The sequence below is a fragment of the Muntiacus reevesi genome, chromosome 10, assembly GCF_963930625.1.
Source record: "Muntiacus reevesi chromosome 10, mMunRee1.1, whole genome shotgun sequence".
Lineage (NCBI taxonomy): Eukaryota > Metazoa > Chordata > Mammalia > Artiodactyla > Cervidae > Muntiacus > Muntiacus reevesi.
This window is the reverse complement of record NC_089258.1, coordinates 31,723,390-31,750,552: the sequence shown is the minus strand read 5'-3', so window position 1 is coordinate 31,750,552 and position 27,163 is coordinate 31,723,390. Positions and strand designations below refer to the sequence as shown.

The 27,163-nt window shown below is 38.6% G+C and overlaps 1 protein-coding gene across 4 annotated transcripts in view; it reads left to right on the top strand.

The window, feature by feature from the left end:
* ECPAS (Ecm29 proteasome adaptor and scaffold) overlaps window positions 1-27,163 on the top strand; it is a 111,138-nt gene that overhangs the window by 38,471 nt on the left and 45,504 nt on the right. For all 4 annotated transcript variants that reach the window (XM_065947651.1, XM_065947650.1, XM_065947647.1 and 1 more), the window contains 13 exons: window positions 2,190-2,358; window positions 4,966-5,105; window positions 9,377-9,458; window positions 11,822-11,941; window positions 17,843-17,928; window positions 18,162-18,240; window positions 20,078-20,127; window positions 21,154-21,220; window positions 21,315-21,437; window positions 23,893-23,996; window positions 24,388-24,511; window positions 25,707-25,787; window positions 26,835-27,060. In XM_065947651.1, the coding sequence (XP_065803723.1) occupies window positions 2,190-2,358; window positions 4,966-5,105; window positions 9,377-9,458; window positions 11,822-11,941; window positions 17,843-17,928; window positions 18,162-18,240; window positions 20,078-20,127; window positions 21,154-21,220; window positions 21,315-21,437; window positions 23,893-23,996; window positions 24,388-24,511; window positions 25,707-25,787; window positions 26,835-27,060 (1,451 nt within the window). The remainder of the gene's footprint in view (window positions 1-2,189; window positions 2,359-4,965; window positions 5,106-9,376; window positions 9,459-11,821; window positions 11,942-17,842; window positions 17,929-18,161; window positions 18,241-20,077; window positions 20,128-21,153; window positions 21,221-21,314; window positions 21,438-23,892; window positions 23,997-24,387; window positions 24,512-25,706; window positions 25,788-26,834; window positions 27,061-27,163) is intronic.

The following is a 27,163-nucleotide window of genomic DNA, read 5'->3' as shown; positions in this document are numbered from 1 at the left end:
AATCCTTGGGCTGACATTTTCCAGTCATTCCATGTACTTGTGCATTGCATGGCCTGTCTTTGTTTTAAGAGCATACAGTTCCCTCTGCTTAGAATGCCTCCCCACCACAAAAGAAAGGAAGAAGGAAAGAAAGACAACAGCGAGAAACGACAGCCGAAAAAGTCACTTTGAAACAGCCTCAGAGAGGAGCTTAGACATCAGCTCTGTTGTCTCAGACGTAAGCCCCTTGCCCAGGCACAGGACTCTCGTCCTTGTCCGCATCACACTGAGCACCATCTCTGGTGCCACTGGAGTTCCTAGCGTGGTGTTGACACGTCCCTCCCTCCTGCTCGACTGGGAGCTCTTTGAAGTCAGGAGCTGTTTGCTCCGGCTCAGCTTCCTGGTCTAGTGCCCACATGGTGATTTGCTTCCGGGCTGCTCATTTTCTAGGTTGTCCTGCTGCCAGAGATACTTTTCTAAAATACGGCTTCCATTGCGCTTCTTCGGTACTCTACACCATGAGCGTGGCATGTGGGGCTCCCCATCGTCTGTCCCTCCCTCGGCCACAAGAGAGTTGACGCTGTTCACTTTCTCTCCTCTCCCATTTGTTTGCGGTTTTATTTTCTGGACCTTCCACTAGCTCTGTGATGCGTGTAATCAGTTGTGTCTGACTCTTTGTGACCCCATGGACCGTAGCCCACCAGGCTCTTCAGTCCGTGGAGGTTTACAGGCAGGAATACTGGAGCGGGTTGCCATTTCCTCTCCAGGGAATCTTCCCGGCCCAGGGATCAAACCCACATCTCTTGTGTCTCCTGCATTGGCAGGCGTGTTCTCTACCAGCTGAGCCGCCAGGGCAGCTCCCGTGGATCTTGTGTCGCGTCTCTTACTTCCCTGCGGTTTCTTTGTCATCTGGTAACATCCTCTGCTGCTGCGTGTGTTGTGTTATTTCTCAGCTTGCTCCAGTCGGCAGACACTCGGTCTTACACCTCCTGTTGTTCCTCTGCCTGGTGTTTGGGATGGTAGTCTGTACAATATTAGCTGTTCAGTAATTGATTGGTTTGCTTCCTGTGCACTGCCAGTCTTGCCGTAACTTAGAAGTAAACGAAAATCTCCCTTTATAGTCGTTAAATCAGGAGGCGGCCAGAATTGGCAGGTGATGATGGCTTTGGTAATCTAACTTCGAAGTCCAGATTTAACTTAGGCACACAGTGTACCCAAGCTAGTGGTCCCTCACATTTTTCTTCCCAGTGAGAATTTGCATTGTTTACATACAGATATTAAAGTGGTTCTTCAACAAGTTTTTTAAAAATTAGATGAATTTAGGAATGAAATGAATATGATATATAGTAATGTGTAATAGTTTACTATGCTGTTATTATAACGGATATTTTAATATCAAGTCTGGGAATTTGTCAGCTTAGAATTTTAGATTTCAAATGGACTTGAATCATTATTTATATCAAAATTTTCATTTTATAGATGAGAAATGTTTTAATAGGTTTAAATGTTCAAAATGAACATTTTGGTTCATTTGCACCAATGCACATTTGGTTCAAAATGAATTTACCAGAAATCTTATTTTTAATCTATAGAAGCTAAAAATGAAATAGGATGATAATAAATATCTGTGAAGCTGTATGCTTTGAACATATAATGGAAAAAACTGGTCCTTATTATGATTTTTCTTCTTTGGGTCCTTTTGAATTTTTTCATTTTGGGGGCATTATTTGCTTGTGTGGTAAGTGGTTTGGAGATTTCATTGGGTTTTCTGATGGAGAGATACAAGAAGTTTAAGTAGAATTGAGCAGAAATGGGAATGAATATAAAATTATTCTCTACTTTGGGTATAAAACAACAGCCTTTTTTTAACTTTCATTGCAGTCAACAAAATCTAGTGGGTTCATAGTGACTTTTAAAACAATAATTTATGGATTGAGAGTGAACAGAATGTTTATATTCATTATTGGTAACTGTCACAGTTCATTTGTAGTCAGATTGAGCAGATATACTCTAATGGTTAATTTGCTGAGGATGTAGATACCTTTTAAAGATACCTATCTTTAAAATTCTCCTTTATGATGAAATTTTAATTTCAAGTGTTTATTCTTCAACAAAATTCTGTGGGAGGAAAGTATGTAATTGAATGTATTACATATGCATGTGTTTGTATGTGTTTTTATAGAGGGGTTAAATTCCCATTTCCTTTCCAGATATGTGTTAAATGAATCCCAGAGTCGCCAAAATTCATCTTCAGCACAGGGTTCTTCTTCAAATAGTGGGGGAGGTTCTGGAATACCACAGCCTCCCCCAGGAATGAGCTTTTATGCAGCTAAACGAGTTATTGGAGATAACCCTTGGACACCTGAACAGTTGGAACAGGTATCACACACTGTGTGTTCATATGGAGCTTAACCCTGCACTGGCCCCTCTGAAGTCAGTCCATGGAAGCATGTGTCGAGAATCCAGTTATTCAGGCTGTCTAATGAAATACATTTGAGAGGAGCGATTGATATAGTATGCTCACATCATCATGTCATTTATTGGTTAAAGCCCCAGGGAGAGGGAGGAGCGGGAAGAACTCTTCAGTTTTTCAAATGTTGCTTCCATATTTCACGTATAAAATACAGCCCACTTACAGATTGAATGTCTTTAACTTCTTTCATTTTAGTTTTTAATTATAGGTTTAATGTTTAGCTGCTTTGGTTATCTTATGTTATTCAGCTTTTTAGGGCTGTACGTTTTGTGTAAAGTGAGGAACAAGTGACCATGTGGGGGAAAAAGCATGACGCCCTTTTATATTTCTTCCTGGGAATTGAAAAATTGGCATTAAGAATTTTATTCTGGATTTAAACAGGACACAGATGTTCTCTGAGCAGCTTTTAAAAAAGACTGGTGCTCTACAGAGAAGGTGCCTCACTGTGTCTGTGTCATCAGGCACCTCAGGGAAGAACAGATGAGATCAGTATGTAATTATTTTGGAATTCAAGCAACATGGGTTAGTCTTCCAATCCTTCCTTTATCTCTCCATGGCAGTCTAAATGATTTGGTCCTTTTCTTTCTGGCAATGTAAGTGATCACTGATCAAAATAGTGTTCCCAGGAAAGGGAAGAATTCAAGTGGGCATTCTTGCCACTCACAAATTTATAGAATGATTTGTTCAGCAAGGGTTCTATGTGATAGATTAAGTCTTCATATTTTATAAATCTTTTTTCTTCTTAAACTGTGATATAAGAAAGAAAGAAAGAAAGGTAAATAATAGCAGAAGCTCCTCTTTTAAGTGTGATCTATGTGACAGGCACTATACTGAGTACTTTGAATACATTATCTCATTTAATCCTCACAGCAGAACTGACAAGGCATAGAAATTATTGGTTCCATTTTGTAAAAAGAACTGAGTTTGGAGATTCACCACAGTCTCACTCCTAGTAGGAGGCTTTGCATCTAGGTCTCTCTGAGCGCTAAAGCTCTCAGTGCTGGAAAATCACTGTTAACATTAAATGGTAATCTTACATTGGTCATTATTTGCTAATTCCTAAGGGCTTCTGTATGCCTTTTGTCCGTTTCTTGGTCGAGGCTTGAAGAGTTTGGTTTCAAGGATGAAAGCTGTTTTCCTCTAATTTTTAAATATTCCTTTTGTTTTTTACATTTTTTCTTTCAGATAAAACAGCTTTTTTTTTTCACATGATAGTGTTAGTGATAGTGTAAATACTCAAATAATATAGAACATCATAATAGGAAATTAAAAATTACTTGGAATACCACCACCCTAGTTTGTCATTCACCTTTCACCTACTCTATATACATGTGTGTGTACACAAATGTAATTTTACACATTACATTTTTATATATGTTATATACTGTTTGACCTTCATTTTTTAAACAATATGTCAGGTTTTAAAATAATGTCTTTTTAAATGTCTGTATCAAATAATGCATAAATCACATGTTTTAAACTAGTCTCCCATTCCTAGACATGAGTATTGTTCTCAGTTTCCTTTGCACACTTTTTCTGTGAATCTTTATGTAGTGACACTCTCAGCTGCAGTAAATGCTTGCATCTTCTCTGTTGTAGCTCCTATTGCAAAAAGTCAGTTGTATTGAACACACAGAGGGGAGGCAGGCATTTTTATGGTCCGTTTGTCTGCCTTTTAAAGTTGCATCCTTTGTCATTTAGCATTAATAATTGTAAACTTTATCAGTCCTGTTTCATATACATGAGAGCTATTATGTAACTGATTTTAAAGGTAACATTTCATTTTTCAGGTGTGTTTATCCTAAATGCAGTCATTTGTAGTGAAATTCATAGCTGCTTCATGTTGCATGAAGTTCTTAGCAGAATCTAAGAATCTCTTCTTCAGTCTGTGCTTCATTTTAGCCAGTTAGATTGAATACTGTTTGATTAGAATTTTATTTACATTTGAAATTCTGGCATATGTTTGAAATCATGTTGTTTTCAGTATGTAAGAGTATAGAGGGCAGAGTTAGTATGTTAGCAGTAGAATAGAGCTCCATGGACTGTGAGTGTTATTTCTTTTTGAACTGTCACAAGAATCCATGGAGTACTTCACTCCTGAGGTACCACACCCAGAGGCTCCAGATTTGGACTTCAGTTCAAGGCGTCACCATTTTAGAGAGGCTTTTCACCCAGATAGGAAGGCTTTGTATCATAGTGGCCTTGGAGTCTGAGAGACTTGGGTTTGGATTGTGCCTTTATCATTTATTAAATGTCTTAATCTTTTCAGCCTTGCCTCAGTTTTTGTATCAAAAAAATGGGTATAGTGATACTCATTTCATTGTGAGGTTTAAATGAAATCATGAATATGTATGGTTTAGTATGGTCCCTGGCACAGTGTAAGGCTAAATAGGAGTGGCTACTGTCCTGTTAATCTTTGGCTTATGACCACAGTAATATGTTAAACAGATACTTCAGGGTGGTGGTCTTTGTTTCTCTCATCGCTGTTTTTCCTTCCCTTCGTTTATCCACAGTGCAAATTGGGTATAGTGAAATTCATAGAAGCTGAGCAGGTGCCTGAGCTGGAAGCTGTTCTCCACCTGGTGATTGCTTCTAGTGACACACGCCACAGCGTAGCCACCGCAGCAGACCTGGAGCTAAAAAGCAAGCAAAGGTGAGCCCCTTCCCCCTTCAAACTTTAAACACTGAAAGATGCTAGACTTCTAAAAGCTTGCTCAGCACATGTTCGTTCCAGCTTTTGCGTAATGAGGCATTCAATTTATGAGATTGTGAAATATACCTAATTTGTATGAAAGACAGTTTGCTGAGGAGCAGAATTCTATATAAGGCAAAGAGGAAAAGCTGTTTGGAGAAGCAGTTTAAAATTGGAATGGATAAGGATAATTACCATAAGAACTGAGACCTTTGTTTAGGTTAAAGAAATAATGTTAAGAGAAATGTCAAAACCCAAAAGTTACTCATTTTTGATTCTTCCTCTAAAATTCTTTAAGATGGCTTTTAATAAAGGATATGTAGGTATTATGATTAATATGAAAATCAGGTCCCGTGAAAAGAAATACTGAATAGGTCTTAATATACACTGGAGAAAATACGTATAATAAATAGACTCATGGAAAAAATTGTAGATAAGAAATCAGATCATGCACAATAAAACAGTAGTATGCCAGCTGGTAAATAAAATTGTGTAACATTTGATTACTCCATTTAAGTTTCTGTTGAAACTGCTATGCTTATACCCTGTTGATTGACACGGTAAGTTGAAATAATTTTTGGAAAGCAGTTTGTAGTAGGTAATGAATCATTAAAATATTTAGAGTCTTTTTTTATCTGAATCTTCTGGGACTTTATCCTAAGAGAATCATTCAAAAGAAGAGAAATATTATATTTAGAAAAATGTTACAGATTCATTAATTGTATTATTTCCTATAATTGTTAAAAAAGGAAACAAAAATCAGATTTATACAGTAGGTAAATAGTGAAATTAAGTATGTGACCTGAATAGAGTATTATATCTATATAGGTATTATTATCTTCTCAAATAATTATAAAAATAATACAGCAGCATGCAAGTTGCCCCAACATAATGGCAAATGAGTAACACATAATATGATATATGTACTGATTTTTAATAAATGACATGTGCAAAGGCTGTGAAAATACATGAAAAATTGAAGATACTTTGTTAAAAAAATCAGATTATGGAATACTTTGTTTTTGAATTTAATGTTTAATGTAATAAAAAGACCATGGAATGTGGGTAAGATGATAAAAGTTTATAAAGGTATATATCATAGTTTTCCCTCTCCAAAGAAATATAAGTAGGTGTCACAGGATAATGAAATTAACTTCATTGTGTCTTAGTTTGCTTGTTAAAATATAAATGAGCTGTGTCTGTGTGGTGGTGGTTGGGAATGCATGTCTGTCATGGAATTAATTCTGCTCCTGCCTCTTGCTGATTGTCTGAATTTGGAAGGCTCACTTAACCTCACTAGGCCTTGGACTCTGTAAAATGAGAAATTTGGACCAGATTGTACTTAACATTCCCCACCAAGTCTAAAATTCTTTCATGCTGCTATGGCTGTGTCTTTCTGGTGTCTCCTTCAAGAAATTTATTTGGTTTTGAAGTGTCAAAAAACCTTTTTAAAAATTTTATTCAAGTATAGTTGATTTACAGTGTTGTGTTAATTTCTGCTGTACAGAGAAGTGATTCAATTATATATATATATCTTATAGTCTTTATAAAAATATAAAATATATTTTATATATACACACATATATATACTTTTTTATATTCTTTTCCATTATGGTTGACCACAGGATATTGAAGATGGTTCAGTGTACCATACAGTAGGACCTTGTTATTTATCCTTTCTATATATAATAGTTTTATGTATTTATATTTTAAAAATTTAAGTATAGTTGATTATAGTGTTGTGTTTATTTTCTGCTGTACAGCCAAGTGACTCGGTTATACATATATTCTTTGTCATATTCCTTACCATTATGGCTTTTCACGGGACACTGAATATAATCCCCCATGCTATGCAGTAGGACCTCGTTGTTTATCCATCCTGTGTATAATTGCATCTGCTTATCCCAAACTCCCAGTTCTTCCTCCCTCCTCCCCCTTGGCAACTGCAAGTCTTCTCTGTATCTGTGACTGTTTCATAGATAAGTTCATTTGTGTCATATTTAGATTCCACGTACAAGCGATATATCATGTGGTATTTGTCTTTCTCTTTCTGTCTTACTTCATTCAATATGATAATCTCTCTAGGCCCATCCATGTTGCTGCAAATGGCATTATTTCATTCTTTTTTGTAGCTGAGTAATATTCCATTGTATATATGTGCTACATCTTCTTTATCCATTCATCTGTTGATGGACATTTAGATTGTGTCCACGTCTTCATGTCTTGGCTACTGTGAATAATGCTGCTGTGAACATAGGCATGCGTGTATCTTTTTGTATTATTGCTTCATCAGGATGTATACGCAGGAGTGGGATTGCCAGGTCCCACTGGCAAGTCTTTTTTTGTTTTTTCTTTTGAGGACCCTCCAAACTGTCTTCCAAAAAAACTTCCTTCAAACTTTCGTTGTGTTTGGACTGGCTGTAATCTTTACACCATGCAATAGATTGGATTGTTGGAGATATAAATGTGGTGCTGAAGTATTCTAATTAGTATTGGTTTTGTTCATTAAAACAAGTGTATTTTCAAAAAAAAATATCGTAATATTGTTGAGGTAAAAAGTGAGTTGAGAACAATATGTAGATATCCCATTTTGTTAAATAGAAATCCCAAAGTATCTCTTCAAGTGATCCTTCTCTATATTGATCTGTTTCTATCTACCTGCCATACTCATCTAGCTATTTTATGTGCATAGGAAAGAAGTCTAGAAAAAGATATACCAAAGTTTGTGGTTATTGAAAAGAAATAGAGAGGGTTAGGGGGCAGAGTATAAGGAATTGTATTCTCTATATTAATAATTTTTGAATTTTCATAAGTGTGTAATCAGAAAAGTAAAGCTAAAAAGGTGACAAGAAGAAAAGTAGAAGGGACAGTGAAAGTTATCCTTATTAGTTAACCATTGTTAGGTTTTTTGTTTGTTTTACTAAAGTGTGTGTGTTTTGTCAAAAGTCTGTAAACTTGAAGTATTTATAGATGAGAAGCAAAAGAGGAACTCAAGTAATAGTAGAAATCAGCTGAGGAAAGATATAGGTAAATATAAGTAGGATTGTAGACTGTCTTTGAGGATAGTAGAATTGTGGATCTCTGAATGAGGTAGTTTGATAAGAGATGAAAGAAGAGATGGATTAGGAAAACAGTCTAAGCACCGTGGTAACTTACATTGCACGGATACAACATAGTTTGAAAGCAGAATCAAGGTCAAAAGAGAGAAGATAGTGTGGTTAAATCTTATTATTTCAAGTGAAATATAGAATTGCATTATTATTCGGTTTATAGAATGACTGGCGGGGGGCTGCTGCAGAGGGTGGGTGTACATCACCAATCACGTTATATTTCTAAGTCAGGGGTCCCCAACCTCCACACCATGGACCAGTACCTGCTCTCAGATCAGCAATGGCATTAGATTAGAAATAAACTGCACAATAAATGTATCGCACTTGAATCATTCCCAAACCATCCTTCTCTCTGCCGACGCATGGTCTGTGGAAAAACTGTCTTCCACAAAATCAGTCCCTGGTGCCCAGAAGGTTGGGGAGTAGTGTTCTAAGTCACCTTATTGTGGGGCCCAATTAGGAATAAGTCTTAATGACTAAATGGCAGCAAGACTGCTCTGTAGAACTGGGTGTTAAGACTGCAAGTGTGTGCTGGGAGGCAAGAGGGGGATGCTGGAGATGACAGTGACACGGAATTTGGGAAATGCCATGGGCTGCAAGCTTCCTAGGGTGGTGGCTTTAATGGGTAAAATGTGTATTTTTGGGGTCACTTTCCATATCACTTTTGAATTTTCAAGTGGCTAAACAGAAGAACCGTGCCTCAGGGCTCTTGGAACAAGTATAGTGCTGCAGTTCATGGGGTCACAAAGAGTCGGACACGACTGAGCGACTGAACTGAACTGAAGTATGACTCTGCTCTGTTGGACCTTTTCTGTGTCATTGACCCTGAGAGTGGAATACAGTCCAGATTTCTTGAGTGGTACCAAATCGGGCCACTGGCTACAATGATCTATGTTACATTGAATCATGGTGGGATAAGGGACTTTTTTTTTCCTGTTTGAAAATTAACTTTGATAGAAATTAATCCTTTTCCTTCTCTTCTGCAGTGTCAATGGCCGTCTCTTCATTTGTGTATTTATAGCATTTTTCTTTAGTAATGTATTGATGTTATGATATTTTGAAATTATTGAACTGGGAGAGAAAAATAATAATTTTAACAAGCTTTGTTGAAACTTTCTGTAGCTTGATTGACTGGAATAATCCTGCCATCGTTAATAAGATGTACAAGGTATACCTTGGAGATATACCACTGAAAACAAAAGAGGTAGGTTGTTTTGGTTTATTCTTACATCATCATAAAAGCATTTTATTGACATGGTGATACGTGAACATTTTCTCCAGGTTATTTTGATTTAGGCTGAACATATGCTATAGGAAGTACTAGTTTTAGACCATGCTAGTGTAGGTAGATTAAAATCTCCTGAAGTGGCTTAGTTTACCTGATGTGGTGTTTTCCATTCAGCTGCCCTAGCTTAGGCCTCAGTAAACATTTTCTGTAGCTATTTTAGACTTTAATGGCTTTACAGTTGTGAGGCTGCGGCTACTCAGTTCTGCCATAACGTGAGAGTAGCCATAGAACATAACTGAATGAGCATGGCCATGTTCCAGTAAGACTTTATTGATATTGAAATGTGAATTTCTTACTATTTTTGTGAAATACAGTTTTACAGACTATTGCTTTGATTTTTAAAAAATCGTTTGAAAATGTAAAAACTTTTTTTAACTCAAACAGACCTTACCGAGACAGATAGTAGGCTGGATTTGGCCCATGGGCTATAGTTTGTTGACTCTTGGTCTAGAGTCTAGGACAGTGAGTGGGTTCTTCTGAATTTTCAAAGTAAGATGTTGCTTAATAACATAAGTCCTTTTTAGTTCACTGTGTTTAGAAGTATTCCAAGTCTAAACCTAGACATGCAAAATTATTTGTTTGCTTTCTAAACTGTAAATAGTTGTTTCAAAAATCGTATTAACTCCTGTTAGAGTAAATTGAGTGTGATAGGGACTTCCCTGGCTGTCCAGTGGTTAGGACTCCATGCTTCCACTGCAGGGGGCAGGGGTGTGACCCCTGATTAGTGAACTGAGATCCCTCAAGCTGTGACACAGGCCTCTCCCAGTCTCCCAAGAAGAAACAGTTGTGTGTGATGTAGCAGAAAGAACAGTGAGTTGGGAATTCTCACCCCACCCTGATTCTCCTCCTGAATGGATGCACATAAATGTCTTGGAGAGGAGAGATCTGGCTAATTGCACAACTTTTCTGGGCATCATGTTCTTCATGTAGAAAATGAAGAGGTTGAACTAGGTCATTGGTTCTCAGAGTGTGGTCCATGGGTCACAGAGGGTCTTTTAGAGGTTCACAAAGCCAAGACAGTTTTTGCCTTTTTTTTTTTTTTTTCCTGTGTTGAATTTTGCACTGATGGTGCAAAAGCAGTGATGCGTGTCACTGCTGGGACCTTAGCATGAATCAGAGCTGTGTCACTAAATAATTATTAGGAATCATTCTGTTCCTCACTGTCAGCACTCTTGGTTAAAAAGGAAAGAGGGAATAAAACTTTAGCTTACAAATATCCTTGATGAAACAGAAAAAATTATTTTATATTAAGAGTAGAGAGACAAACTCTGGTTATTAAGATGGGTATTTGGCATGAATTTTCTCTTTTAAAATGAAAAAAAGAGGTTTCAAGAAAAACAGTTAACAAGCTCTGTTGGCAGTGGTGAAAATTGTGCTTTTAAGCAAAAGTTAGAATTTTGGGAAATTTGTGTTTATTGTGTTGAGCATGACAGCTTGTCAGTATTTACAGACTTTTCTGATAAGATTGGTCATGATATTAACATGTGATTTGTGTGTGTGTGGATGTTTTATAGTGAAATATTTGCATAACTCAGTGAGCCAATATTTTCCAAATGACCAGTGTTGTTACAGAAGCATACAAGGGTAAGGGAGCCATTTAATATTAATAGAGTGGTGGAATTTAGTATACCATAACAGAGTATGCAGAGGTTCCATTGATACATTTTCAAATCCACATGGCAACCTTTAAGAAACTATTATATATCAAGTTTGTGGAAGTTTATGGGTGGTATCTGTATTTAGAATATCTGTAATTAATATCTGTAATAACCTGAAAAACCTAATAAAATCATCACCATTTTTGCAGTCACATATCTGTGTGAAGCTGGTTTTATTTTTTTTAATATACTTAAACGAAAATAACATATCACAACAGGTTAAATGCTGAAAAAGATACAGGAATCCAGCTTTCTTCTGTGAAAGTGGATAGTGAAGAGATTTACTGAAAAACAGTACAACTCTCTCAGTGCAGCTTTTTGTTTTGAAAAATGTAGTTTTAAATTTTTCTTAAAAGTATGTTTATTTATGAAAATATATCATGTGTTTAATACTATTTTTAAGTAAATAAGTACTTAAAATTTTTTCAGTTTTAATTTCTAATATCGTAAACATGCATAGATATTCCAGTATAAAAGAAAGATATTTGGAAGCTTCAGTAGTTTAAGAGTATAAAGGGATCTTGAAACAGAAGTTTTAGAGACCATTAATTTAGATGATCTCTCATGATTGTTTTCAATTGATAATAATTTTGAAGGGCTGAATTATAATGTTTTCAACAGGGAGCGGTTCTGAAGCCAGAGCTGAAAAGGGACCCAGTCAGCACAAGGGTGAAGTTAAAGATTGTCCCCCACCTTCTTCGTTCTAGACAAGCTGCCGAAACGTTCCCAGCTAACATTCAGGTAACTGATTTTTTTCTAGAGAAATACGACCTGTTTATAACTTTTATGTCTATGTAACTAGAGAATGAACCGCATTAATGAATATTCAAGAGGTAGGTTGATGTGTGTAACAAGATTAATGAGATTCTTTTTTCTCTCTCAAGTTTAGCTATAGAAAATACTTAAAAATCTTTATTATAGAGGTTTCCCTGGTGGTCCAGTGGTTAAGACTTTGTTTTCCAGTACAGGGGGTGCAGGTTCCATCCCTGGTCGGGGAGCTGAGATCCCACATGCCTTGGAGCCAAAAAACCAAAACATAAACAGAAGCAGTATTGTAACAAAATCAGTAAAGACTTTTAAAAAATGGTCTACATAAAAATTATTAAAATTTTTTGATTATAGAATATGTACTCTATATGGTTACCATGCACTCTGAATGTATGGTGATAATAATCCCTTTCAAACTAGTTCTTTTCTGAGTGGTGTTTTTCCAGAAATGGTAGCAGCAGAAACTTGTTCACTGAAGTGGAATAATGAGTCATCCTTGATTGGAGCCCCACACGTAGGCAGTGGCCACAGCCTCTGAGCTCTGCCGCCTCAGTATCTTCATCTCCCTAGGGCAGGTGCTGGCATCAGTGGAGATCTTCAGTTCTTGTTTTGCTTGTCACCGTTGTCTTCCTTGTTGCCCCGTCTTGCCCACAGACAGTCTGTTTTCTGTGTTGCCACCGGAGTTATTTTTGCACTTGGAAATCTTTGTACTCTGTTAGTATGGGATATGAGCCCCTCTGCAAAAGTCCTTGCCTTTCATCCAAGTGATGACCAGTCCAGCTCTAGAGACAATTTATTTGAGCATGATTTTGTCATTAGTTGCTTGCTTTTGATCTTAAATAGGGCTTCCCTGGTGGCTCAATGGTAAAGAACCCAGCTACCATTGTAGGAGAGGCGGGTTCGATTCCTGGGTTGGGAAGATCCCTTGGAGAAGGAAACGGCAACCCATTCCAGTGTTCTTGCCTGGGAAATCCCATGGATAGAGGAGCCTGGCTGGCTATATCCTTCGGGTTACAAAGACTCGGACATGACTTAGTGACTATAGACAATAACAAATACAACTTTTCATCTTAAATAAACCTTAGGGTTTTTCCCTGTTCTTTAAACTTTTTAAAAAAATCTGTAGAATGGGTGCAATGATAGCAGATACCTCATAGCAGTGTTGTAAAAACGTGAGTGGGAGAGCTGATAGAGATGTAGAGCATGCTGCTAGTACTCATGCAGTGAGAAAGTCCTCAGTAAATGGTGGAAAGGCAGCAGTTGTTTCCCACCTGGGCTCGTATCTCAGCACCCCTTGCCCTGCACCTCACGTGGCAGCAAAGATCACTGCTCCTAACTGTGCTGTTTGCGTGGCTCTGTTTCTTGGCTCCTGGTGTAGGGCCCCTCCCCCGTAGCCTGGTGTGCATCTGCTCCGGTTTCAGGATTCTCTCTAGTGTGGCCCCTCCTATCTAGAATGTTCTTATTTCCTGCCTGTCTTCCCTCAGTCCCAAAGGAAGCACACACCAGTCTTGCTCACTGTATGTGTATGGTGGACACTGACTTCTGTCTTCTCGTCTCTCCCTCTTAAGACTTACTTAAGTGGCTGCTTCCTCTTCCTAACTTCTGTCTTCATATCTCTTCTTAAGGCTTATTTGTTCTACTTCCTCCTTCTAGGTGATACAACTTTTATCCCCAGTATCTGCTCTCCAGTGTTTAGTAGGAGTAGTGTTAGTCACTCAGTTGTGTCTAACTCTGTGGCCCTATGGACCGTAGCCCACCAGGCTCCTCTGTCCATGGAATTCTCCAGGCAAGAATACTGGACTGGGTTGCTGTTTCCTTCTCCAAGGGATCTTCCTGACCCAGGCATCGAACCTGGGTCTTCTGCATTGCAGGCAGATTCTTTACCATCTGAGCTATAGGGAAGTCCTTGTCTGATTTCAAATACTGTGTTCTGTGTTTCCATAAACATAAAATAATCACAGAGCTTCTTCCGTTTTGCTAACTAGGCACTGTTTTTCCTGATAGTGGCTTAATAATTTTGGTTCAGAAATGGTGGTGGTAGTAATGCTACATTATATAATAAGCAGCTAGAATTATGTGGTGAAATATTCATAGACCTCTTGTAGGTATACACTTAGTCAGTTCAGTTCAGTTGCTCAGTAGTGTCCGACTCTTTGTGAGCCCATGGACTGCAGTACGCCAGGCTTCCCTCTCTATCACCAGCTCCCGGAACTTGCTAAAACTTGAGTCGGTGATGCCATCCAACCATCTCATCCTCTGTTGTCCCCTTCTCTTCTCACCTTCAGTCTTTCCCAGCATCAAGGGTCTCTTCAAAAGAGTCAGTTCTTCGCATCTGGTGGCCAAAATATTGGAGTTTCAGCTTCAGCATCAGTCCTTCCAATGAATATTCAGGACTGATTTCCTTTAGAATGGACTGGTTGGATCTCCTTGCAGTCCAAGGGACTCTCAGGAGTCTTCTCCAACATCACAGTTCAGAAGCATCCGTTCTTTGGTGCTCAGCTTTCTTTCTAGCCCAACTTTCACAGCCATACATGACTACTGGAAAAACCATAGTTTTGACTAGACGGACCTTTGTTGGCAAAGTAATGTCTCTGTTTTTTAATATGCTGTCTTGGTTGGTCATAACTTTTCTTCCAAGGAGCAAGTGTCTTTATGGCTGCAGTCACCATCTCCAGTGATTTTGGAGACCCCCAAAATAAAGTCTGTTATTTTTCTGTTTCCATTGTTTCCCCATCTATTTGCCATGAAGTGATGGGACCGGATGCCATAATTTTAGTTTTCTCAATATTGAGTTTTAGGCCAAATTTTTCACTCTCCTCTTTGACTTTCATTAAGACGCTCTTTAGTTCTTCGCTTTGTACCATAAGAGTGGTGTCATCTGCATATCTGAGGTTATTGATATTTCTTCCAAAAATCTTGAACCAACTTGTGCTTCTTCCAGCCCAGCATTTCATATGATGTACTTTGGATAGCAGGTAAATAAGCAGGATGACAATATACAGCCTTGATGTACTCCTTTCCCAGTTTAGAACCAGCCTATTATTCCATGTCTAGTTCTAACTATTGCTTCTTGACCTGCATACAGATTTTTCAGGAGGCAGGTCTAGTGTTCTGGTATTCCCATCTCTTGAAGAATTTTCCAGTTTGTTGTGATCCACACAGTCAAAGGCTTTGGTGTAGTCCGTAAAGCAGAAGTAGATGTTTTTCTGAAATTCTCTTGCTTTTTCGATGATCCAACAGATGTTAGCAGTTTGATCTCTGGTTCCTCTGCCTTTTCTAAATCCAGCTTGAACCTCTGGAATTTCACGGTTCATGTATTGTTGGAAGCCTGGCTTGGAAAACTTTGAGCATTACTTTGCTAGTGTGTGAAATGAGTACAATTGTGCAGTAGTTTGAACATTCTTTGGCATTGCCTTTCTTTGGGATTGGAATGAAACTGACCTTTTCCAGTCCTGTGGCCACTGCCGAGTTTTCCAAATTCGCTGACATGTTGAGTGCAGCACTTTCACAGCATCATCTTTCAGGATTTGAAATAGCTCAACTGGAATTCTATCACCTCCACTAGCTTTGTTCATAGTGATGCTTCCTAAGGCCTGCTTGACTTCACATTCTAGGATGTCTGGCTCTAGGTGAGTGATCACACCATCGTGATTATCTGGGTCATGAAGATCTTTTTGTATTGTTCTTCTGTGTATTCTTGCCACCTGTTCTTAATATTTTCTGCTTCTGTTAGGTCCATACCATTTTTGTCCTTTACTGTGCCCATCTTTGCATGGAATGGTCCCTTTGTATCTCTAATTTTCTTGAAGAGATCTCTAGTCTTTCCCATTCTATTGTTTTCCTCTATTTCTTTCCATTGATTGTTGAGGAAGGCTTTCTTATCTCTCCTTGCTATTCTTTGGAACTCTGCATTCAAATGGGTATATCTTTCTTTTTCTCCTTTGCCTTTTGCGTCTTGTCTTTTCACAGCTATTTGTAAGGCCTCCTCAGGCAACCATTTAGCCTTTTTGTATTTTTTTCTTGGGGATGGTCTTGATCACTGCATCCTGTACAGTGTCACAAACCTCTGTCCATAGTTCTTCAGGCACTCTGTCTATCAGATCTAATCCCTTGAATCTATTTCTCACTTCCACTGTATAATCATAAGGGATTTGATTTAGATCATACCTGAATGGTCTGCTGGTTTTCCCTAGTCTTCAATTTAAGTCTGAATTTGGCAATAAGGAGTTCATGATCTGAGTCACAGTCCGCTCCCAGTCTTATTTTTGCTGACTGTGTCGAGCTTCTCCATCTTCGGCTGCAAAGAATATAATCAATCTGATTTTGGTGTTGACCATCTGGTGATGTCCATAGAGCCTTTTCTTGTGTTGTTGGAAGAGGGTGTTTTCTATGACTAGTACGTTTTCTTGGCAAAACTCTGTTAGCCTTTGCCCTGCTTCGTTTTGTACTCCAGGGCCAAATTTACTTGTTATTTCAGGCATCTCTTGACTTCCTAGTTTTGCATTCCAGTCACCTATAATGAAAAGGACATCTTTTTTGGGTGTTAGTTCTAGAAGGTCTAGTAGGTCTTCCTAGAACCATTCAACTTCAGCTTCTTCACCATTACTGGTTGGGACATAGACTTGGATTATTGTGATATTGAATGGTTTGCCTTGGAAATGAACAGAGATCATTCTCTCGTATTTGAGATTGCATCCAAGTACTTCATTTCGGACTCTCTAGTTGACTATGAGGGCTACTCCATTTCTTCTAAGGGATTCCTGTCCATAGTGGTAGATATAATGGTCATCTGAGTTAAATTCACCTATTCCAGTCCATTTTAGCTCACTGATTGCTAAAATATCGATGCTCTCTCTTGTCATATCCTGTTTGACCACTTCCGATTTGCCTTGATTTATGGATCTAACATTTCAGCTTCCTATGCAGTATTGTTCTTTATAGCATTGAGCTTTACTTCCATCACCAGTCACATCCACAGCTGAGTGTTGTTTTTGCTTTGGTTCCATCTCTTCATTCTTTCTGGAGTTATTTCTCCACTGGTCTCCAGTAGCATATTGGGCACCTACCAACCTGGGGAGTTCATCTTCCAATATTCTGTCCTTTTGCCTTTTCATACTGTCTAGGGTTCTCAAGGCAAGAATACTGAAGTGGTTTGTCATTCCCTTCTCCAGTGAACCACATTTTGCCAGAACTCTCCACCATGACCCATCTGTCTTGGGTGGCCCTACATGGCATGGCTCATAATTTCATTGAGTTAGACAAGGCTGTGGTCCATGTGATCAGTTTGTGATCTTTTGTACTACACTTTGTTCTTCAAAATTAATGCAGTTCTCTTTCACACAAGTATTCTAGCTGATGGCTGTAGGAAGCCAACAAGTAGCTTCAATAAACAGTCTGGATAACAACCGCAACGGTTGATGGTTCAAGTCTGCGCTGTTTGTGGGGCTGCCACTAGGAAGCAACACAGTTCATGCTGCAGTGGGCCACCCCTGTCACGCCTCGGACATCAGCAGATTAAATCATTTGGGAGGTATTAGGTTTCTTAATTACATGTGAACTTATTTTGAAAACGTGTTGTCTGCGTGAGAGTGGTGGCCCACTGCAGCATGAACTCTGCATTGCTTCCTAGTGGTAGCCCCGCAAATAGCGCAGACTTGAACCATCAACCATTGTGTTTGTTATCCAGACTGTTAATTGAAGCTACTTGTTGGCTTCCTACAGCCATCAGCTAGAATACTTATGTGAAAGAGAACTGCATTAATTTTGAAGAACAAAGTGTAGTACAAAAGACCTACTGTTGAATCCTCAGTTGTATTTGAAAATAATAAATTGCTGTTCTTCTTAATTGGTATTCTTGATGTTCTATTTTCATAGGTGGTGTATGACGGACTCTTTGGTACAAATACAAATTCAAAATTAAGAACATTATCTCTGCAATTTGTGCATCACATTTGTGTAACGTAAGTTATTTGAACTGTTTGTAAAGTTTTCAAGCCGTTTGGAGTGATGAAGGGATGCAAGAGTATCTTACCTAGAAAGACAATGTGTTTGCTTACCTTAAAATATGTCACATTTTGATAGATTATTTAAACTTATATCAGTTATGTCTCTATTTTAAGTAATAATCTGAAACAATACGTAATTATGAGATTCTTACATCTTGCTTTGTGTATGTGTTGTTTTTTTTAACAAGCTGTCCAGAAATCAAGATTAAGCCATTAGGTCCAATGCTTTTGAATGGTCTCACCAAGCTAATCAATGAATATAAAGAAGTAAGTGACTTGGTTTTTTAAAAAATTTTTGTTAATATTTTAATTTTTAAATTTTGTTATAAGCTTCCCTGGTCTGTATGTTGATACAGTTAAAGTTTGCTGTTGTTCCATCATTTCTTAACATTTTTTAATTGAGGTGGTGCAAATTTCAGAAATTACCACCGTCTTTTGCCCCTTTTTTGGGAAATAAGTGTTAAAAATTGATATGGATCTTGAGGTAGTCTTTTCATTTCTTTATGTGACATTTTAAAAAGCTGGTACATTTTATTTTAGAAACTGCAAAAATGGAATGAAAAGAATTAGATTTTATTTTATGATTTATTTCCATATAGGTCTATTTGGATTTGCTTATATTGAGAAACAGTGTTAATTCTCAGAGACTGAGATTTTGTTGATTCAAAACTGTCAAAACATGCATTCAGTAAATTTTTGATTCCTTAAGCTAAGTGGGGTGAGGATTCCTTGGATTGTAGTTTTTCAAATCCTGTTTTTTCTTGCTGTATCATTCTTAACCGTTTCTAGTATTTCAAGGGAATTGCCTAAAAAAAGGTAAAGTTTTAAGAATGCTAGTTAATATTCTTTTCCTAAGTCTTAGCTAAATATGAATGCATGTTTGCAGTAGTATAGTTACCAGTATTTTGCAGTTTGGAGTTAGAATTGAGTTTGAACCCTAGCTTTGTTCCTTCGTGAGTAACTTAAATTCTTCCGACCTCTGTTTTTTATTAGAAGAATGAGGCTGATAGTATCATTTCATTGGATTATGGTGATGATTAAATGATTATAGATGATTGTGAAGATTAAATGAGATAGTTTAGCCCAGTGAAGGCATGTTAGTAGATACTATTATTATTGAAAACTGTTCACTTGTTGTGCAGCTGTGCTTTGGGGCAGTCCTCGGCCTGACTCTCCTGTCTTCTTCTGTTGCGTGAACAGAGCTCGCATGGTGCTTAAGGCCTTGGAAACCTTTCAGACCTTTTTTATGGCATAGATAAGTGCTTTGGATGGCTGGTAGAAATAAAAATGCTTTGGAGTTTTGAGGGGGGAAACTATATATTTTGAGACTAGATTAGAGTGGCCAGATAACCTACAGGGCTGTCATTATCTTAACCTCCAGATGGCACCTGCACGTCTTCCCCACAGATGAGCCCATGAGAGTGGCCGTGTAGACGTGTGAATCCTTTGTGAAGTGTGTAAACTTCAGCTCACAGAAGTGCTGCTGTGTGCTGAGTAATGTCAGACTCCTGATTTTCATAAAGCAATGTAAAATTCTATCTGTCTCCAGTGGAACCCTCACTAACTCACCCAAATACTGTGATCCCTTTAACTTTTTAAGGTGAAAGATATGAGAAGAAACAATTTACTATAGTGCAGATTTTTAGACAATTGCTCTCCTGTGTTCTGAAATTTGGGATGAGAGAGGGTGGATCCTAGTCTGTTGGGCAGTGATGAATTTTCTAATAAGTTAAGCTGTCTTCTTAGTATGTTGGTGGTGAATTTTGGTATTTGCAGGTTACATAGATAGTATTGAAAGGATCCTGAAGTTAGCATCAGTGGAGAGAAACTTTTCTATTGTATGACCTCTGCATTTTCATTTTGGAGTGAGTGGGGGATGGAAGGTTTTGTTTTGTTTTTTCTTTTAGTAGTCTGATGCATCCTGGGTTTGGACATTTTTATTTGTTTTGTTCAGATTCTGGTATCATGTAGTTAGGCACAGTGAGACCTAGGTTTAACAAGGAGTAAATTAATGCATTTCATTGCAGCAAAAAGGTTTTGCCGTTTACTGTGTTTTTGTTCTGTCTGCTTTTTTGTTCTTTTTTTTTTTTTTCTTAATTTCAAGGACCCTAAGCTACTGTCTATGGCATATTCAGCTGTTGGAAAACTCTCCAGGTGAGTAAACTCCTTTTCAGTGAGAGATACCTTGTTGGTAAACTAAGAAAAATTGTGGCATTTAATAATGGATGGATAATAAATTTGTTATGATTCTGAAAGGAAATTATTTAATGGCTATAGGTTGTTTAGAAATGTCTTCCTTGTAGAAGGATAATGATGTGAGATGTCTTAATTTACACTTGAAGATATGTTACCATATTAAATGGCAGTCTTGAAATGAGATTTTAAGCTGGATTGTGTCCTAACGTGTTAGGTTTCTTGTACCCTGCATAGAGACAATTGATTGATTTTAAGTGTTCTTGTTACGACTTACTGCTAGTGTTTATAATATCAATAATCAAGGCTTTTTCTAGTGATTCTCTTTTCTGATAGTGCTACGATTCTTGAGTTTCCAAAGGTGGATTTTTTTTTTTTCCTCTCCTCTGTTTAGTATGGTTTCCTGCAGCCACTTCTTCATGGTTTCCTCTTTGTTCACATATTTCAGAGCAGGGGGTGAGGGGAGCAGCTTCTTCAGTGGCCCTGACCGCTGCCTGCACCCCTGCACAGGTTCTGCATTGGCCTGTGGAGGCTCGGTCGGGCTCTTCTGTGCAGGGAAGGAGTTCGGGGGCTCAGAAGACAGTCATTTCAGATCAGCTGATACAGCACAGCATTGTCAACAGACCTTGTCCCTTGTGTGCTGGCATGCAGTTGACAGGGCTTCTTGTCACCGGAGTCTTTAGTTTAAATAGCATTTAGTCTCATCTCTTTTCTTTGTTTCAAAATCAGAAATGTTAACTGAATGCATGGAATATTCTAGTGAGACTATCTGGATAATACGTGTATTAATCTAGAGTTACTTGGATTAGATGGTAGAATTAAATATTGACTTTAAAAAATGTTTGGTTCTTTGGGGAGGTAACCCAGTGATGCTCACATGGTACCCAGAGGTGAAAGTGCAAGTTTAGGAAAATGTGTGTTTAGTTTCGTTTTTTTCTGCCTTATGGAAAGTTTTGATAGTAATGAGGGTCTCACATTCTCTTGCAGTCGAATGCCGCATTTATTCACTAAGGATATAGCTCTCGTGCAGCAGCTTTTTGAAGCCCTGTGTAAGGTAGGGAAACACCTGGCAAGTGTGTGCTTTCTGTTTGGATGCTCAGCCGGAAACTCAGCAGTGAAGGAAACACTATTTTTATCATCGTTCACAGGAAGAGCCCGAGACACGACTCGCTATTCAAGAAGCATTATCCATGATGGTTGGAGCTTACAGTACTTTGGAAGGCGCACAGCGGACTCTCATGGAGGCACTTGTGGCCTCGTATTTAATAAAGGTAGGTCCAACTGTGTGAACCACAATGGCTGATAGTGTACACATTTTATATTTTTGTGATCAAAATTTGAATTGCTTTTCTTCTCAGTAATGAAGAGGAGTATTTGCTTTCCCTTGGACTGCGATTTATGATTTTCCTTTTTTTTTTTGGCCCCTGTAAAGTCTTTTATTGTCAGTCTTGCCTTTCAAACCAAGATTTTAGGCACAAACTAGGCATAGAAAATAGCTGTCTGAATGGAAAATTCTAATGTGATGTGTTTTTAATTCTTCGTTATGGAAATATGATTTTAGAGGAGGAGTAGTGATATGCACAGAGGCCTTATTGTGTTAAAGCCTTCCTTGTTGGAGAACTGTTCTTACTGTCACGTTCTCCTGGTTGGAAGTGTTTTGTTTTAACTGGTAGCTGAGCCCTACAGTCCCTTGGAGTGGAGTTCTGTAGGTAACACTGGGGAGAAGAGCAGAAGGAAAGACACATTTTATGTATCAAAATGAGTCTGTAGGAAATAAGCCAGTACTGTCATACATACTCTTCTTTCTTTTAGCCCTCTTCATCTGCCTGTTGTGGAAGTTTGTAAGAGAACTCTTAATATTTATGGTTATACACACATAGCGTTAGTTGCTCAGTTGTGTCCAACTCTTTGTGACCTCGTGGACTGTAGCCCATCAGGCTCCTCAGTCCCTGGGATTCTCCAAGCAAGAATAATGGAGTGGGTTGCCGTGTCCTTCTTCCGAGGATCTTCCCTATCCAGGGATCAAACCCAGATCTCCCACATCGCAGGCAGACTTTTTACCGTCTGAGCCACCAGGGAAGCCCAATATACATATACACATGTGTATATATGATATATAATATACAGTATAAAATAATATGTATTGCTTCAGTGAGTTTTTTTACCTCTATTTCTAGGAATAGAAAGAGGGGGAGATTAAAGAGGGAACAATGTCAAATATTGGTGAGATTAATATGATTTGTGTCTCACTGAATTTGGCTTCCATATTTATATTGAGGGAAATATTAAAGGTTCAGAAACGTGTCTGGCTTCTGTTGAAATAGAAGAGGATAATTATGAACATTCAGAAATCTTATGATACATAGAGTCCCATTGTCAGATGCTCTTGCTGTCTGTTGTACCTGGTTCATGGTCATATAACATGAGCAAAGTAGTATAGGCTTATTTAGAAGCTCATTGGAATCAAATACTTAAAACTCTTCATCGGTAACCTCATAAAAAAATGGAATGCTTGTATAGTGCACATGGGTACTGGTTGTACTTATGCAGATCAAGTCATGTAACAATATTACCAAGTCATAGGTGATTTGGTTTGTTTTCCCAGACTACATGTATAGCAGCCAGACTGAGGACTAAATCACATAGACTAGTCCTTAGTATATTGCCCTATAAAGGGAATGCTGAAGAGTAAGAACACCCGAGTGAATGAGGTAGCACATGTTTCTCAGCACCTCTCATCTCACTTGTTGTGACTGGAGGATTGACCCAAGGGGAAGGTACATGAGAATAAAGCTTCAGCATCGTTAGACTCTACAGCTGCTTTTTCTGGTCGAACTTTGTATTAATAGATTGCAGTCTCAGTCCATTTAAGTTAATTGGAGATATGTGAAAGTGAAAGTTGCTCAGTTGTGTCTGTTTGCAACCCCATGGACTATACAGTTCATGAAATTCTCCAGGCCAGAACACTGCAGTGGGTAGCCTTTCCCTTCTGCAGGGGATCTTCCCAACCCAGGGATCGAACCCAGGTTTCCCGCATCGCAGGTGGATTCTTTACCAGCTGAGCCACCAGGGAAGCCCAAGAATACTGGCGTGGGTAGCCTATCCCTTCTCCAGTGGATCTTCCCGACCCAGGAATCAAGGCAGATTCTTTACCAACGGAGCTGTCAGGGAAGCCCCAGTTGGATATATGTATGCGCTGAGATTTTGCTTTGGAGTCATTTTTAACTTTAGAGCTAACCTGAAAGTGTTGATGGTATTTTACTTTAAATTTGTGGTGACTCCAAGTAGGCTCTGTTTGTGTTCCCTGCGAACTGTATGAGTTTCATTCCTGTGACTGAGAGCGCGCGAGTTGAGGAGGCAGCGGTGGGGGCCGGAAGCTGCCCGTGACCTTGGTCCATGGCCGGGCTGCGCATGGGCATCTCCAGAAAGGTTCTCTGACAGCGGTCTTGGTGGGGTTTCCTGCTTTACTTGGAGGATTCCCTTAGGTCATAAAAGCACTTTTTAAATAATGCTTTTGTCCAGGGACTTTTAAACAACATGGTTAAGGGTCTCGACTGAAAAGATTTTTATTTATTTAGATATATTTATTGAAATATCAACTTAAATTTTGATTGCTTACAGTTAAAACGACTTACCTTGACTGGAATGAGTTGTAACTTGGATTTTTTTTTAAAATCTCTGTGTTATGTGTTTGTGTGTGTGTGTGTGTGTTTATGTGTCAAATAGCCTGAAGTTCAAGTTCGACAAGTGGCTGTGAAATTCGCCAGTACGGTGTTTCCCTCAGACCATATTCCTTCCAGATATTTGCTGCTGTTAGCTGCAGGAGACCCGTAAGTTTCAAAGGTGTTGATATGAACTTGGGTTTATTTCAAATTCAGTTGAAAATTGGATATAATTTATGTTGTTTGTAGTATTAGTCTGTGGAATTTACAAGCAACGTATTAGACTTAAAAATATGGCCCCCTTGACACAGCATACAGACCTGTAGTCATACCGTCTTGTTATTTCCTGTGAGTAAAATTTGAAGATGCAAGTCATGTGACTCTCCATGGCTAATGAAATTTTGAAAAAGAAGGGATGGCTTCTTATGTATTTTATGACTCTCTGCATGTAGCCAAGAATATGCTTAAGACAGATGCCAGATAATATTGCTGTTCTTAGTCTTCATATGATCATTCTCTGGTTAGTGAAATTTATTTATCTCTCCTGTCTTTCTGTAAGGCGGGAAGAAGTTCATGGAGAGGCTCAACGAGTTTTAAGGTGTCTTCCTGGTAGGAACAGGAAAGACAGTGCTTCTAAGCAGATGCCATCTTTCCCAGAAATGGTATACTATATCCAAGAAAAGGTATGGTATTTACTTTCATATTATTAGTTTGAGTCACATAGTGAATGATGAAAATAAACATACCTTTTTTTTGGTGACACTGTGTAAAATGCTAATCACTAAATGCTGAATAGTAGTAAAGTTTCTAACAATCTTAATATTTACAATAAGAGGGAGGTACAAAATGAGAAAAATATAAATCTCAAATGTAATTAATCTGCCCAAATCTAAATTACTTACAGTTTCTTTTATGCTCTTCAACATTTTGGCTGTTTTAAAAATTTTTCTCTTTGGCAGGACATGCTTAAAAATATTAGCTCTTATTATTTTTGTGTTTATTTTTTTAGTCATGCCATGCAGCCTGTGGGATGTGGGATCTTGGTTCCCTTACCAGGGATTGAACCTGGGCCCTCAGCAGTGGGAGCATGGAATCCTAACCACTGGATTGCCAGGGAATTCCCCCAAATATATCTTTTTATTTTTAAGGGAATTATTTAGGGCAGTGTAAATTTAAGAACACTTTAGGGAGCAGTGCAGATTTTTCCCCCTGTGTTCATAAGAGAACATCATACCTGCTTTTTGCAAGTCTTCTATTTACTGGTAGATCAGACAGAGGGTTGGCAGTCACAGCCCAGACCTGTCTGGCTTTTTACATGAATGTCTCTGTGAGTGTGCTGGGGGACAGCTCACTGCTTTCATCTCTGCTGGTGGTCTTAGCTTTTTGTGTGGACAGACATCTTACAGGTTCGGGGGGCAGTATGTGGCAACCGTGGTTCTCTTCTCCGCAGCACTGTCATAACTGGGGGCATAGGGTGCTTTCGTGCTAATATTTTTCTTCTACCTCCATTATTAATGAAAATAACTGGCATTCAGTGCCCTGGTGCGACTGTGTCAGTAGATGCCCGGAGTAGGTTTATTCTTTTGTTACTTCCTCCGGTGTCTTCTTTGGAGCTTTCTCTTTTTTTCCTTTCCTTTTATTAAAGTGTAGTTAATTTGTAGGTTTCTTCTTTTTTAAGAAGCCGGTCAAAAGGCAACACACCTGTCCCTTAGGGTTTGAGGTCTCTGCACGATCAAGCATGAATAACGTAAAAATGTTTGACTAGAAAAAAACAGTAGCAGTCAATAACGTAACTAGAAATACAGTTATTTTTGAGTCAAGAAAAGGTACATCTGTTTGTTTTTCGGTAATTGATTTTGAGGGGTTTCTTTTTATTAGGCTTCCCATCGAATGAAAACGCCAGCCAAGTACATGACTGGGACCACTGTCCTTCCGTTCAACCCAGCAGCCTTTGGAGAGGTAGGACTGGCGTGGAGTTCTGTTTCGCTTTTGTAGAACGTTCTTAAAGATGATGTCACAGTCAAAGAGATGTCCGTGAGTTTTTCGTGTTCTAGGTTAAAAACCCATACAGTGATGTCATTGTTTTATATCAGATTGTTTATTAGGAAAAACAGTGCTTCACCATTGTTTTAGTTCACAGCGGAGTCAATAAATATATTTATCTCAGTGAGATTCTCTGCATGAGAGACCGAGGTACTTGACATTGATTGCTATTGGAAATTCACAGCAAATTAGATTTGAATTTTAAAGCCAACGATATATTAAGGTTATTTGGATTATCCAGCTTTGAAGGTTGGAGGGTTAGATTAATTTATCTTGTTTACTAAGGAAAATTCTATTGTTTCCTTGCACTAATTAAATAGCAAGAGAAAATCTTGTTCACAGTGAGTGAGAATACTTATGATGCAATTGCTGCCAGTCCTGTTCCAGCTGTCAAGGAAAAGCACTTCCAGAGAACTCCTGAGTAGCTAATTTGTGTCTGAGATTTTTAATGACATTGTAGCTACTCTTCTGTAGATGGTTTGAGCCCATTTTCTCAAATTCTTGTGCCACTGGACATTAAATTCAACTGGAGTTCCACAGGAATAGATCATCGGCCCTAGGTTTCTGCCTACTGTCTGTCTCTTTGTCATATACACGCACACATCTCTAGAAAAAAAATGATTTTCGTTATACCTGTTTTAGACTTTAAAAGTTGAGTGTGCATTTTAACTCCATCAAACTCTACTAAAAAGCACTCTTTGGATTATAAAAGCTGGTTATGTAAAATTATAGTTTTTTCAGTTCACATATTGAGTCATGTTTTCCAGCTACTGTGAGGATCATTGAATAGCTTTGTGAAGGAGGGTGGGGGCATCCAAGCTGGGAACTGTCACTTTGAAGAATATCTCCCACCTTGCTCTTTTTGGGACGCTTGCTCACCTGGTGTCCTTCTTCCTCCCACCCGTAGATCACCTTGGTTTTTTGAGACGCTTGCTCACCTGGTGTCCTTCCTCCCACCCGCAGATCGTCCTGTACTTGCGCATGTGCCTGGCTCACAGCGCGGGAGTGGTGCCCACCTCGCAGAGTTTGGCTGATATGCAAGACCACGCCCCGGCCATTGGCCGCTACATACGGACTTTAATGTCGGGCAGCCAGGCCACACCCTCCTCGTCATCTTCCAAGAGTGGGGAGCTCAACGCTGTGCAGATCTACATCGGCCTGCTTCAGCAGCTGTTGGCGGGTGTTGGAGGTAGGAGGCCATGATGCCGAGCGCGGGTACTAAAGCCCTTAAGCAAAAATCTTTAAACTCAGCTGACAGTTTTCACCAAAATCATTTTCTCTCCTCTCAACTA